This window comes from Protomyctophum parallelum, assembly GCF_964188405.1.
Source record: "Protomyctophum parallelum genome assembly, chromosome: 17".
NCBI lineage: Eukaryota > Metazoa > Chordata > Actinopteri > Myctophiformes > Myctophidae > Protomyctophum > Protomyctophum parallelum.
The window spans coordinates 19027654-19042465 of NC_139719.1; the positions used below are offsets into that span (position 1 = coordinate 19027654).

General features: G+C 45.8%; 2 protein-coding genes across 2 annotated transcripts in view; one reads left to right on the forward strand and one right to left on the reverse strand.

The window, feature by feature from the left end:
- Nucleotides 1-2405: 2405 nt before the first annotated feature.
- Nucleotides 2406-14812, forward strand: part of stambpl1 (STAM binding protein-like 1) — a gene marked incomplete at its 5' end in the record, with an annotated part of 34907 nt that continues 22500 nt past the window's right edge. The window contains 1 exon segment of the mRNA XM_083787969.1: nt 2406-2435. Coding sequence (XP_083644095.1) covers nt 2406-2435 — 30 coding nt within the window.
- On the reverse strand, nt 8739-10325 carry LOC310874065 (eukaryotic translation initiation factor 3 subunit D-like; the record flags this gene model as incomplete). Its single annotated transcript, XM_083786731.1, has 1 exon — nt 8739-10325. One exon carries the CDS (start codon nt 10323-10325, stop codon nt 8739-8741), a length of 1587 nt encoding a protein of 528 aa, XP_083642857.1.

Sequence of the window (14812 nt, forward strand, 5' to 3'; positions counted from 1 at the left end):
GTACGGCATGGGTTAAAAGGATATACAGTATGATAACAGGATTAGTGGAGATATACTAGACAGTAGTATATACTGTATCTCTCTCTCTGTTAGTCCATTCTGGACGGGAACCCCTTTTTGGTGCTTTAAAGCATTATGTTATACTTTAGCTATTGAAAAATAAATATTTTTGGGGGTCCGGCGGCCAATTTCATATAATTTTTGGGGCTCCTTGACATGAGTCGCTGTCATAGAAACATGAGGTATTTCAGAAAACTGATTTTTAGAAGGCATTTGTAGAATTGTCCTCCCAGGTCTAAATGGGTTAAAGGGATGAGTCACTAAGTTGAGGCCTGCTTCCCGTAGTATAGTTACCGGTTGTTATAGCAACCGTGGAACATCACCAGGGATGTATGGTGTTGATGAGTCGGTGCTATTAGTCTGCCCAGTCAGTTAGTCACTGGGGCAGTCTGGGAGGAACCCATCGTCCCAAAAAAACCCCGCACCTCTTCCGGATGGTGCACCTTTTGTTGTCATTCCTCATGAATACAACTCTAATACACGTTGCACTGGGAGTTGCCGAGGGCTGCGGAGCTCTGAATGTGCCCCGAGAGATTATAGTATCACTATAGGGAGATGTCCAGTACGACCAGATTCTGCTGGCGGTCGCACTGGATTGCTGACCAGTACAACCACATTCCTATGGTGCTTGTACTGACTATAGTGTTGATTATGGCTTTTAGTTTTAGTCATAGTCTTTGGAATAAAACTTAATTTAGTTTTAGTCATATTTTAGTCATCGGAAATGTTTTGGTGTTACTAAAATATCATAGGATTTTAGTCGACTAAATCTACGGTTGTTTGTTTTCTTTGTCGACAGAAATGCAGTTTGCAGGCCTCGATGGTGTTGTAATGGCAGATTTTATGCAGTTTGTTGCATGCTGAAAATAGCCGATCTACATAGATTGTAGATTGACTGTTTTTAACCAAGCATAAAGTGACTTGTCTTTTAGTTCTCTCACATTTTTGTCTAGTCTTTATTGGTTGACGATATAGAGCGGCGCAGTCCCTCCCCCTTTCAGAACAACGAACGGCCCAGGAAATGAAAACGCAATGCATTTCCCCATAGGCAGTTTTAAGCGTCGTACGAAGCCAACTCTTGTCGTGACAAATCATGACAACGTACACAATATTTTGGACCAAACAAATAATTACAAAGAAGAAAAACAACAACAAAAAGTGTTGTAACCTGCCATTTTCTTCTACTTTCTAATTCTTTGTTTGGCCCGAAATATTGTGTGTGTTGTCATGATTTGTCACGACAAGAGTTGGCTTTGTACGACGCTTAAAAGGTCTTTAAATAAATTAAATAAAAACTGCCTATGGGGAAATGCATTGCGTTTTCATTTCCTGGGCCGTTCGTTGTTCTGAAAGGGGGAGGGACTGCGCCGCTCTATTGTCAATGTATTTAGTCATAGTTTTAGTCGTCATAGCTTTAAGTTTTCATTTAGTTTCCATTCGGTTGTCCTCAGTGTAAAACGGTAGCCGACTTAACATCCTTCGTCGTAGTTTTAGTCGACAAGATCAAACACTGATGGCTGCTGCCCAGTACAACCACATTCCCATGGCGGTTATTAGGAGTGCACTGCCCAGTACAACCACATTCCCATGGCGATTATTAGGAGTGCACTGCCCAGTACAACCACATTCCCATGGCGATTATTAGGAGTGCACTGCCCAGTACAACCACATTCCCATGGCGGTTATTAGGAGTGCACTGCCCAGTACAACCACATTCCCATGGCGGTTATTAGGAGTGCACTGCCCAGTACAACCACATTCCCATGGCGGTTATTAGGAGTGCACTGCCCAGTACAACCACATTCCCATGGCGGTTATTAGGAGGAGTGGACTGCCCAGTACAACCACATTCCCATGGCGGTTATTAGGAGTGCACTGCCCAGTACAACCACATTCCCATGGCGGTTATTAGGAGTGCACAGCCCAGTACAACCACATTTCCATGGCGGTTATTAGGAGGAGTGCACTGCCCAGTACAACCACATTATTATACTGGCCACTGTGAGCTGAACCTGTACAGATGTAGGGTGGGAAGAACATGCACGTCCCCCCCCCCCCCCCCCCCCCCCAAAAAAAAGACAAAGGGTGCAGGCAAAAAAATGAAGGAGATTTGTACAACATTTTGACCAAACGGTCTTTGTCATCTGTCTAACATATCTATCAGACCCACAGATCTGTCTGTCTGTCTGTCTGTCGGTCGGTCGGTCCGTATATCTATTGATTCCTTGTTTTATTTTCTCCCCTGCAGTGTGGCATCATGGGAGGTGGCAGATGGGCCCACCGGCTGTGACACACACACACACACACACACACACACACACACACACACGCACGTGTGATACGCCATGGAACAAGGCTTCAGCTTCAACACACTGGTGAGTATGACTGAATGCATTTGTGTATACACAAATACAGCACACACACACACACACACACACACACACACACACACACACACACACACACACACGGTGAAGTCAATTCTCCGAGCCAACATACAGTGTATTGTTTTAAATGCAAGCCAGAAAACGTTCACGTTGCCGGCCATGTTTAAAACCTCATGATTGATGGATGTATTGGTTAGAAATGACATTACGTCTTTGTTGAGAGCCATGATTCTGCCTGTCTAGTCGACGCATCACTGGCAGGGGGCATCGTTTGGGCTCTCAGGTTCACATTGGACACATTAAGGGTTTTCTGTTAAACCCCAGAAGAGTTGCGCGAATGTTCAAGAAAATAAAATCTGACCTGTCGTCTGAACCGAGTGGTGCTGTACTGTACTCGTGCTGTAGTACTGCACTGTACAAGCCCTCCTCCCTGGCGCGTGCATGCGCGTGTGTGTGCGCTTGTGGTGTGTGTGTGTTTGTGTGCTTGTGTGTGTGTGTGTCAGGCTGTGCAACAGTGACACTTGGTGGTCAACAAACGCTATTTCCTCGGACGGACAAACCCAGCCAGGGACACGCATTGCCGTCTATAGGAGCGGCTAGCACCACTCAAAGTTACCGTGTGGGGGGGGGTCCAGGGGAAACGCGGAGGAGGGGGGGGGGGGGGCAGCTTTCCGTGCTCGGACAGACACGCACAAGGACACACGTAGCTGTGTAATGGAGCGTAGGCACCGCTCAAAAATATCCATGAATTCAAGCAAGGCTCCGTGGGGTGAGTCATCGACATAGAAGAAAGTTATTTCGGGGGCGAACTATCCCTGTTAGGCCAATTTTGGAGGAAATAAAATCCATATGGCTTTAGAGAAAAGCAGCGTGCCAAGAACCACCAGGATTTGCATACTGGATACAGGATTTAACCACTTTCAACCCTGAATGAACTACTGGATTTTCTTAGAAGGCATTTGTAGAACAGGCCTCAGATCTTTAAAACCCATTTTGGGCGGGAACCCCTTTTGGTGTTGTAAGCATTATGTTATACTGTAGCTATTGTAAAATAGCAGCTTGTAGGTCTGCTATTTTTGAAAAATCGTGAAAATGTGGCTCAAATCTTTGAATATATTCTTTCAGAGCGAATTTATTTTACTCAAATATTTGCTTCTGGGGGTCCCTGTAACAACATATTTTCAGATCGGGGTCGACGGCCAATTGCATATATTTTTGGGGGTCCTTGACATGAAAATGTTTGAGAACCACTGACATAGAAACATAGGGTTTCTCAAAAAACTGTCAGGATTTAGAAGGAATTTGTAGAATCAAGCTCAGGTCTAAATGGGTTAATGGGTTGAGCATGGATTACATTTCTCAGTGGACTGATTTCAGTCATTTGGAGTCTGGAGATGTCAGCATTTCTTCTTTTTAAGCCTAAACGAATATAAGCCAAAGTAGTCTATTCTAAGATTAGAGCATTTGAACCTATGGTCATGAAGTGTGGGTCATGACCGAAAGAATAAGGTCACGAATCCAAGCGGCCGAAATGAGTTTTCTCCGACGGGTGGCTGGCGACGGTGAGAGGGCGGGGTCGACATATGACCTTACTGGGCTGCATTCAAGACACTTGCCTTGTGTCTGACACCTGACTTGTGTCTGAACACAGCTTTGATGGATGTGTTCTGCCCCCCTCCCCCCATCAAACAAAATGTTTGGTCAAACCATATGGGGTTCCATTGAAAATGCATTGGAGTGGCCATTAAACACAGACACAAGACAAACGCAAGACAGGTCTCTTGAATTTGTGAACGCAGCCCAGTAAGGCCACCCCCTCCTGGTGCTGCGGCCATCTTGGATCCTAAAACACAGGGAGAGAGGTGGGGAAACTGCGCCAGTATAGTTTTCAATCGTGAGATTGCATTTTTGCAATTGCTGTAACCCAATTAGACCCGAAGACGCATCCGTTTCGCCTCATAGCTTTTAACCACATTAACCATTATTTTGAAAAATGTATCTGTTGGAAAGATCTAGATCAGATCTGCAAGCTCGTAGCGCGGCACAGGAGTTCCGCAGAGTTCCAAATACAGAAAGTCTGTCTGTCCTCTTTTAACATGAGAAAGTTTGAGCACCAGTGAGTGATTAGCTGATTTTCGTTTTTCAGAAAACTGTCAGGATTTGGAAGACTTTTGGTAGAATCTGTTGTTCTCAGGACTACAGGCAGTAAATGGGTTTTAATCCATTTTGGTGTTTTAAACATTATGTTATAATTTAGCTATTGAAAAATAGCAGATCTACAAGCTCATAGCGCTCTACGAGCTTGTAGGTCTGCTATTTTTGAAAAGTCGTGAAAATCATTGAAAATATATTTCAGAGCGAACACACAAAATATTTGCTTCTGTGGGGGTCCCTCCTGGAACTACATATTTTGAGATGGGGGTCCGTGGCCCAATAGAGATAATTCTGACATGAAAAAGGTTGAGCACCGCTGACATAGAAACATAGGTTTTTCAGAAAAATGTTAGGATTTAGAAGCTTTTTTTTTTTATCGACCTCAGTCCAAAACGGGTTAATCCGTGGCCGAGTGGTATCCTTTCTGAAGTGCAGCCTGTGATCAGTGTGAAGTTTTATTGGCTCCATTAGTATTCTCTTAGCTCTCTCTCTCTCTCTCTCTCTCTCTCTCTCTCCCCCTCTCTCTCTCTCTCTCTCTCTCTCTCTCTCTCTCAGCCTCGCCCTCTCTCTCCCTCAGTCTCTGCTCTAGTTCCCCCAACGTTCATTTAACCCTTTCCTTTCCACTTACTTCATCCATCCTTCCATCTCCTCTAGTCTGCACACACATGATCTCTTTATCCACTCATTCATATATGCGTGTGCATGTTTATACCTCCCTCCGTTAAGGTTTACACACCCTACCTGGGTCGTGTCCCCCTACCTGGGTCGTGTCCCCCTACCTGGGTCGTGTCCCCCTACCTGGGTCGTGTTCATATTGATGACATCCCTGATGTCATCAATATGAACCCATATTAACCCATGTAAGCCTGACGTCGAAATTTCTTCTAAATCCTGACAGTTTTCTGAAATACCTATGTTTCTAGGCCCATATCACTAAATATTTCATGTCGAGGACTCCAAAAATGATATGTAATTGTCCGCCGACCCCCCCCCCCATCTCAAAATATGTTGTTCCAGGGGCACCCCCAGAAGCAAAGATTAGAGTAAAAAATCGGTCGTTCTGAAAGAATATACATTCAAAGATTTGCGCCACATTTTCACGATCTTTCAAAAATAGCAGACCTATACAAGCTCGAGCTTGTAGATCACGACCACGTAACACCCATCCTCTACACACCGTCCCACTACAAGGTCCTGCTGATCACATACAACTTGTGTGATGGGAGATTAATTGACAAACGCATCAGTATCGGCCGATATTAGTTGTTTATAGATTAATCGGCATCGGTTCGATTAATCAAGCCCAAAGTAACAGCTCGAACAGATCTACAAGCTCACAATATTAAATATAAAGGTATTTAAGTTAACAGTTTGACGGCCGCTAATTGTTACAATTGTTACAATTCCAAACGCGCTTTAATTACTTCATGACTAGTATTAAATGACTAGTACTTAATGACTAGTATAACAATTTTATTTTATTTTTGTGTCCAATGTAGTTATGTTAACAGTTCATAAAGTTAACTACCGGTATAACCATAACTAAATGCATTTGAAATTCAATTAAAAGGTTACTTTTCAGGATTCCAATTCAATTATAGCAAAACAGAGCTGATCCACAAGCTCAAAACGCTTCGCAGCACGGTGCGTTTTGAGCTTGTAGATCGGCTATTTTTTGCTAATGTGGCTCCTCTGGAGTGAGTGTGGAAATATACTGGCCCTCGCCATCGTCAAAGTTGCCCAGCCCTGGTGTAGACCGGTTGGGGGGCTCTGTCTGTAGCCCGCTGCTATATAGACCGGAGGTTGACGATTCTACTTAGATGTCTTCTAAATGCTGACGGCTTTCTGAAAAACCCTTGTGTTGCTATGTCAAGTCGTCTATCTCAAACACAGGACCCCCGAAAAATATATGTTAATTGGCCGCCGACGACCCCGGTCTCAAAATATGTTGTTCCAGGGACACCCCCCCCCCCCGAAGCAAAGATTTGAGTTAAAAACGAATATATATTCAAAGATTTGCGCCACATTTTCACATAAAAAAAAAAAGAAAAAGATCCACAAGCTCGTAGATAAGCTTGTAGATCAATAAGCCAATAAGCGTATAGATTCAATAGCTAAAGTATAACATAATGCTTACAACACCAAAAGGGGTTCCCGTCCAGAATTGGATAAACGGGTTCACTGGACCCAACAACGTATTGCCTGTTGCAGTGTTGATTTCGACTAATGCTAAGACAAAGAATGTCCGTCGACTAACTTTTTTTTTCACTGACGAAAACAAAATGGAAACTAAATGAAAACTAAGCTATGAAGACTAAGACTAAATATATTGACAATTTCATCAACAAATTAAAAACTGAAATTACTTTTGTTTATACTGGATCACTTGTAGTCGAAGGGACCAGTGGACAAGTGATCCAGTATAAACAAAAGTAATTTTACACTTGGTTACATCCTGAAAATAGCCGATCTACAAGCTCCTTATCGAGCCCACTATCCAGCATTTGCTATTATTTTGTGGAAAGACGGGAGACCATTCTGAACAGAACCTTATTTTTATTGGCCAGTTGTGAGAGTTTGTATGCCAATAAACAGTTCTAAGGTGTAGACAGACACACACACACACACACACACACACACACACACACACACACACACACACACACACACACACACACACACACACACACACACACACACACAATGCATAATTATATCTTATTATATTTTAATAATCTTCTTTATTTTAACCAACCAAGACATCCCTTTGCACTACATTTTACTAGGGCCTTATACATTACCTTTCTAACAGACAGAGGGAACTGTTAATAATGTGTACCATCACTTTAAAAGCGTAATGTATACATCATCCTACGGCGGTGTCACGCAACAAAAAATAGCCAAACTACAAGCTCACGCCGCGTCTTGGTTGCGCCGCGTTGTGAGCTTTTAGCCTTGCCCTTTTTGGCAACGATAGACTTGAGAAGTTGCACATTGAATACGTCGCGTATTATGGGAGACTATTCAATCGATCCGCGGGAGATGCAGTATTATAACTCTATGGCAGGGAGATTTGAGTTTCCCCCAGACGTATTATTATTATGAATTGGATTAATAACTTACGGCAACATCTTACCGTCCTTGCCTTGGGCAACAAGCATGGTAAGCACAACATGCCTTGGGTGGAAGAGCAGGAGGTTTGTTCCTCTGCAGCAGCTGACGGCTCCCGTGTTGTTTCGACTCGGTGCAGACATGCAAAGGTATCTCATTTGGGTTTAATACAATGCATTATGGACGGATGTCTAATGCATTGTCGAAATGCTCCCTTTCGTGCATGCAACAACTGTGGTAGGCTACATTATTGCATTTAGCTCCCCTCTTGTCTTGTTTTTTAATGTTACTACACTTCTCACCCGTTCCACCATACGGCAAAACGATGACTAACCACGCAACCACCCGTCGCGTCCAAGCCCCCTTTATAGAGAGCGGCCCATGACGTCATGACCCCCGACCCCCATGATGTCATGACCCGTGACCCCCGACCCCCATGACATGACCCCTGACCCCCGACCCCCATGACGTCATGACCCCCGACCCCCATGACGTCAGCTGCTGCGGCTATACCCCATAACGGGCTCGACAAGCCAACCGCTTAATGATACTCGGGTCTCGATAAATGCCGGACCCGTTTTGTAATGGAACCAAATGGGTCCATTTGGTTCCATTTGTACACTCAGATTTAAACTAAAGCCCATCACACACCGCCGCCTCCATTATTTTCAATGAACCTATCGCACACCGGCCGATAGAACCAGTTCTATTTTCCAGGCGGCGCCGCGCGGCAACGCGTCGCGTCGGACGGAGCCGGTGTGTGTTGGGCTTAACACAGATTTTACAATCTAAAATGGGGGTCCCAGAGATATAAATTCCATTACATGGGGGTCCGTAGACTAATGCATGGTAAAACTGGGGGTCCTTGAAACGAAAATGGTTGAAAATCACTGCCAGAGCTGTAAAGAACTCCTCTCATGGGGGTCCCTGGCATATACTGTCAAATGGGGGGTCCGCGGGCTAATTGGTATCATTTCGGGGGTCCCTTGACATGAAAAAGGTTTGGGAACCACTGATCTACACGCCTCAATTTTCCTCATCTTCCTCCTCCTCCTCCTCGTCATCTTCCTCATCAGAGCTGAAGGTGCCGTCGGGCAGGCCGTAGACGCGGATCACCTGCTTGTTGGGATCTTTGAGGACGACGTACTTGCCGTCGTCCAGCCGGCGGCAGACGTCGACGAGGCAGCGGAGGATCCCCCAGGCGTTCTCCATGCTCAGGCCGATCTGCACGGCGAAGTCGCCGGGCCTGAACCGCTGCGTGCCCAGGACGACGTGGCCGCGGGCGGGGTTGGCGGCGTGGCAGCGAGACACGTATCCCAGCGCCAGGCAGTCGGACCCGGCCAGTATGGCGCAGCAGGTCCAGCGTGCCAGCTTGTAGCTGTTGTTCTTCAGCTCGGCGGCCAGGACGGCCGTCCTCTGGGAGTCCAGCTTCTGACGCCAGTCCAGTCCGTTGCAGTGCCTGGAGTCCCACTCGTTCAGGGCCTTTATGTTCATGAAGGACGCCTCGCCACTGGCGCCGGTCGTCACGCCGTCGTGTTCGCAGCGAGCGACCAGGTCGACGTCCTCGCCGAGCTTCCAGAGGCGGTACCTGTAGGCGACGGAGGTCGTCGTCGCGACATCCCTCTTGTCCACGTCTTCCTCCGGGAAAGGATTGGGGTTGGGAAACTTGTAGTCCTCTCCTCGTCCCGTCCGCAAACACTGCCGGTTGAAGTCGTGGTTGACGTGCGTGGCCTCCATAGCCAGGTTACGGGGATTGTTGAACGAATTGCCTTCCTCTTGGGGTGGCTCGTTGGCGGTCTCGCTCACGGTTAACAGATCAAAGTCACAGTTGTCTCTCTTGTCGAAGAAGAGCTTGTCGCCCACTTTCTGCACGACGATGTCCCAAGAGTAGGCCGAGCGCGTGCAGCACATCAAGGTGGCCAAGATGGCATCAGTGGCAAACACATTACCCTGGGTTTTAGCCAGCTTGCGAATGACGGGATCATCCGAGGTGGTGACGGTGTGGAAGTTCTCTCTCTTGATGCTATTAAGTTGCCTTTCGTTGCGAGTGTTGATGCGATCGAAAGCCTTGTCGTACTGCTTCAGCGTGCCGCAGCACTCGATGTCAACAGGATCCGAGACCTCCGTGTATCTCATCTTATTCAGCCTCGGGAAGTCCATCTCTTCCTTCACCTCCCAGTCGCTCCTCACCTCCACGGAAGAGAATCTGGGCTTCAGCTGGGATTTCTGGAACCACTTCCGACGTTTGGCGCCGTTGGGCGGGTTGGAATGAGGCAAGTTTCTGCGGTCCTTGTTGGGCCACCTTCGATTGAGGTACGGGCGGCGAGGGTACGCGGTCTTCGGCGGCCTGGCGGTGACCACCAACTTGAAGCTCTCGTCTTCGTCGTCGGCGGCGGGGGCGCAGCCGAATAGACCGCCGTCTGGAAACTGAGGGGAATATTTTTTGGTGTATCTTTTATCGGTATACGTTAGACCGGTCCAATCGGCCACCTTTCCCAAACGGTCTCCTTTGCTGAAGGGCTGATAGGGCATGTCTTTGAACTTCTCCGGGACGGCACAAGGACCCCATCCTGTTGGATTGTCCTGGATCAAAGGAAAAGGGAACTTATCCATTATCTTTGTAGTTGTTACTTTTCAATTGTGCGTGGTCCGTTTTTGAGCACCCAGGTCTATGCTGTCACTATGATGACATGTCAGTCATGGCCCCAAAATTGGAGGCCCATTACATGAGACTTCGGCGAGCCTCCAAGTACTCTGAGCGCCAATAGTAGGTATCCAATTCTCCATTCATTGTCAATGAAAATGTAATCTTTGTGTAGGACAAAAATGGCCGATTTGCTCGCCCACATATGTGACGTAAATCCCCCATTCATTGTCAATGGGAATTTAATGTTTGTGTAAGACGAAAATGCTTCTTTCTGCCTGACGGCAACAATATTGATACACATGCACTGTAACTACTTCATTACTTGCGCAAGCAGAGCGCACAAGTACTAGTTTCGCCCGGGACTCGTATGCACCGTCCCAGCCGTCCTGCCAATTTTGATGCGTATGCACCATCCCAGCAAATGACCTAATGACTAATTGTGCCTGATACGGCAGTGGTGCCAGATTACATACATGTATACATAAGGAGCATTACCTTTAATCCTCCTTTAAACCAATTACACTCTGGCATTGGGTCCTTTAATCCACATCTTTATTACGTAATCATTGAGAGCTAGTTATACATATACTATGTATATGTATAAAACCAATGGTTTTTGATGGTCGTGGCGTAATGACGATATGTTTTAGTGTCGGGAGGATTAAAGGTAATGCTCCTATGTATACATGTATGTAATCTGGCATCACTGCCGTATCAGGCACAATTAGTCATTACGTCATTTGCTGGGACGGTGCATACGCATCAACATTGGCGGGACGGCTGGGACGGTGCATACGGCGCAAAGTAACCACAGTATACCGCTAATCAACTTACAAATTACATATATATACATAGTATATGTATAACTAGCTCTCAATGATGACGTAATAAAGATGTGGATTAAAGGACCCAATGCCAGAATTGGTTTTTGGTAATTGGTTTTCGATGGTGACGTAATGACGATATGTTTTAGTGTTGGGAGGATTAAAGGTAATGCTCCTATGTATACATGTATGTAATCTGGCACCACTGCCGTATCAGGCACAAGTAGTCATTACTGAGATTTGACAGTTTGTAGCGGTCGAAAGTACTTGCGCACTCTGCTTGCGCACTAGTTGGCCATTCATGGCCTACTAGCGTGCAACAAGCAAGTATGCACTCGACAGAGTGCAGTTCTAGTTCTACTCTGTTTTAGCTTTAGTCATAGTCTCTTGAATAGTTTTCATTTAGTTTTAGGTATGTTTTAGTGTTAGTCTAGTTTTAGTCAACTAAATCTACAGTTGATTTAGACTAAAATGTATTTTGGCGGGCCTTGATGCCGTCGTAATGGCTGATTTTACACTTGCTGAAAATAGCCAAGTGTAAGATGACTTACTGGTTCTCTTTTAGTCTATTTTTTGTTGACGAAATTGTCAATATGTTTAGTCTTCCCTTTAGTATAGGTTAGCTTTCATTCAGTTTCCATGTAGTTTCCGTCAGTGAAAAAAGGTAGTCGACGAACATTCTGTCATAGTATTAGTTGTCTATACTCTCTTCTGTCCGTTTTCCCCTTCACCCCTCTCTCTCCTTTCTCCTATCTCTGCCATGCATCCATCCATCCATCCATCCATCCATTCATTCATCCACTGACTCCTCTATCCATTCATCACATCCCTTCTTTTCTCTCTGAGGAGGAGGAGGGAGCGGATGTCTTCTCCTCTTTTTGCTGAATAGAGGAGCGTGCGCGCGCACACACACACACACACGCACACGCACACGCACACACACACACACACACACTGACAGTCACATCTCAGTGAATAGAGAATAGAGGAGCACTTATCTCCCTCTGAAGGCAGATGTACAGAACTCCTACAGAGAGAGAGAGACATGTTCAAGTTAAAGCTATACGGTCTATGTTTTATGTTTATAACTTATTGCATTGATGTCTGAACTACAATAAACACATTCCTAAAGTGACACTTTATGTATATACTATATATACCAGCGGCGCAACACGGACCGAACGCTAGGGGGGGACATATAGCGGCGCCGCGAAGCGGCGCCGCTATATATAAAAGGTAATCCGTCCCCCCCCGTCCCCCCCCACCACCCTAGGAGAGGGGGGGATGGGGGGGTCTAACCACAAACGTGGGGTTATGGTTAGGGTTTGGGGTCGAACTACAGAGAGGTTGTTTCAGTGACTCAATGTACATACAAAACTGCGTTTTGGCACAGTTATTATTATTATTATGAATTACCTGGCTGTGATTCCTCCTCCTCCCCATTTGTCTCAAAACGTAAAAGTTTAACCACATTATCAGCAGCGCCTCGAACAGGTCAAAACTCACTGACCATCTGATCTGTAAGTTAGCCTATCCTATAAAATGTACAACACCTGGGAGGTTTTCAGGAGAGGATGTTTTAATGTAGTTAGTGTTAAACCCATGCAACTCGAGAGGAAAGAAAAACCTGCAGCGCCTTACCTGGTCTTGACAGTTAATAGCGGCGTCGATCTCCTCCTTTCCCCAAATCCCCCAAAATAATAATATAATTCCCAAAGTGGGGTCCGGGGACCCCCAGAGGTACAACTACATGATAGTTTGTGGCATGTCATGTGGACGCTCTCAGTTTTTTTAATTAACATTGATTGATCAATTGGAGTCCCACCGCTAGAAATGGTTAAAATAGGGTCCGTCCGAGCTGTATAAATCTTCTCTTATGGGGGTCCTTCTCTTCTCTTCAAATGGGGGGGTCCGCAGGCTAATACGTGTCCATTTGGGGGTCCTTGACATGAAAAGGATAAAGTAAATCCATTCATCTACTTATCGTCTGACGGTGCCAAAGTGGTGCGTGACACCAAAAGTGGTGTCCTACTGAATTCTGTTCCTGTATTATTAGAATCATTACAGAGTGCAAAGCACATTGGGTCACTGATTGCGGTGTAACAACTCCCAACTTCCGAAAGTTGAGAGAACGGGCCAAACCATTTTGGGATTTAAACAGGGGTGGATCAAATATATGCTTCAAAATATATCGCGTTTATGAACGCAGGATTTCAAAAGTATTACTCCTAAGATAACTTTGGAGCCAGGGGGGATACAGGGGGGGACCCCCCCAGCCAGGGGGGACCCCCTAACTCATCTGGGGGGGACCAATGTGACGCTGGCAGGGGACGAAACCCCTCCGTCCCCTACCCTATTGCGCCCCTGATATATACTACTGAGAGTGATTTCTTTAAATATTTTATTTCAATATACAGTATCTAGTACTGCCATCTGTGTGTTTTGGTGTTACCAAAAAAAAAGGAGAAATATATGTGAGAATATCTATCTAAAATAATGTTAATTGTGTTAATATATATAATATATATATATATATATATATATATATAATATATATATAATATATATAATGACTTATAATACTGGATCTCTTGTCCACTAGTCCCTTCCTAACATTTTATTTGTTTTATATAGTTTTAGTTTTAGTCATCACAGCCTGGCTTTCATTAATTTCCATTTAGTTTTCGTCAGTGGATAAAGGGTAGTCGACGGACATTTCTCGTCATAGTATTCGTCGACGAAATCAACGCGTGACAGTCGCCCACATCCCGGCGGTCCGCTCCGTTCCGTTCTCTTGCTCGACTCCCTGAACGTTCAGCTTGTCTTGAGTCATACTGTATATACAGTATATGACAAGCAGGTGCTCAAGAAGCCTCTTCAATTAGAGCAGACGGCTTCCCCAAACCCCTAAACCGGGACTGTGTATTACTGCCTTTCCGGCCAGTGGTTAAAGACCCCCGTAACTAAAAACCAACGGGTACAAATTCTCTTTTATACCTGCCTCCGTCCGTGCCATCAATGGGGGAAGCAGCAGGAGGAGGCGGTAGCTGGCTGTCGTGTAGTTTCAGGGGTGGGTGCCAGGGTGGTGAGGATAGGGTGTAGTTTCAGGGGTGGGTGCCAGGGTGGTGAGGATAGGTGTAGTTCAGGGGTGGGTGCCAGGGTGGTGAGGATAGGTGTAGTTTCAGGGGTGGGTGCCAGGGTGGTGAGGATAGGTGTAGTTTCAGGGGTGGGTGCCAGGGTGGTGAGGATAGGTGTAGTTTCAGGGGTGGGTGCCAGGGTGGTGAGGATAGGTGTAGTTTCAGGGGTGGGTGCCAGGGTGGTGAGGATAGGTGTAGTTTCAGGGTGGGTGCCAGGGTGGTGAGGATAGGTGTAGTTTCAGGGGTGGGTGCCAGGGTGGTGAGGATAGGTGTAGTTTCAGGGGTGGGTGCCAGGGTGGTGAGGATAGGTGTAGTTAGTTACACTTGGTGCACTTTTGGTTCTAGTTGCACTTTATATTTAAAGGTCTGCATCTTGTGATGATGTATACGTATGTCTGTTGTTGTTGTTGTTGTTGTTGTTGTTACGTTTACTGTATTGTGTCTTTTAGACAGTGGTGGAAAGTAACTAAGTACTTTTACTTAAGTACTGCA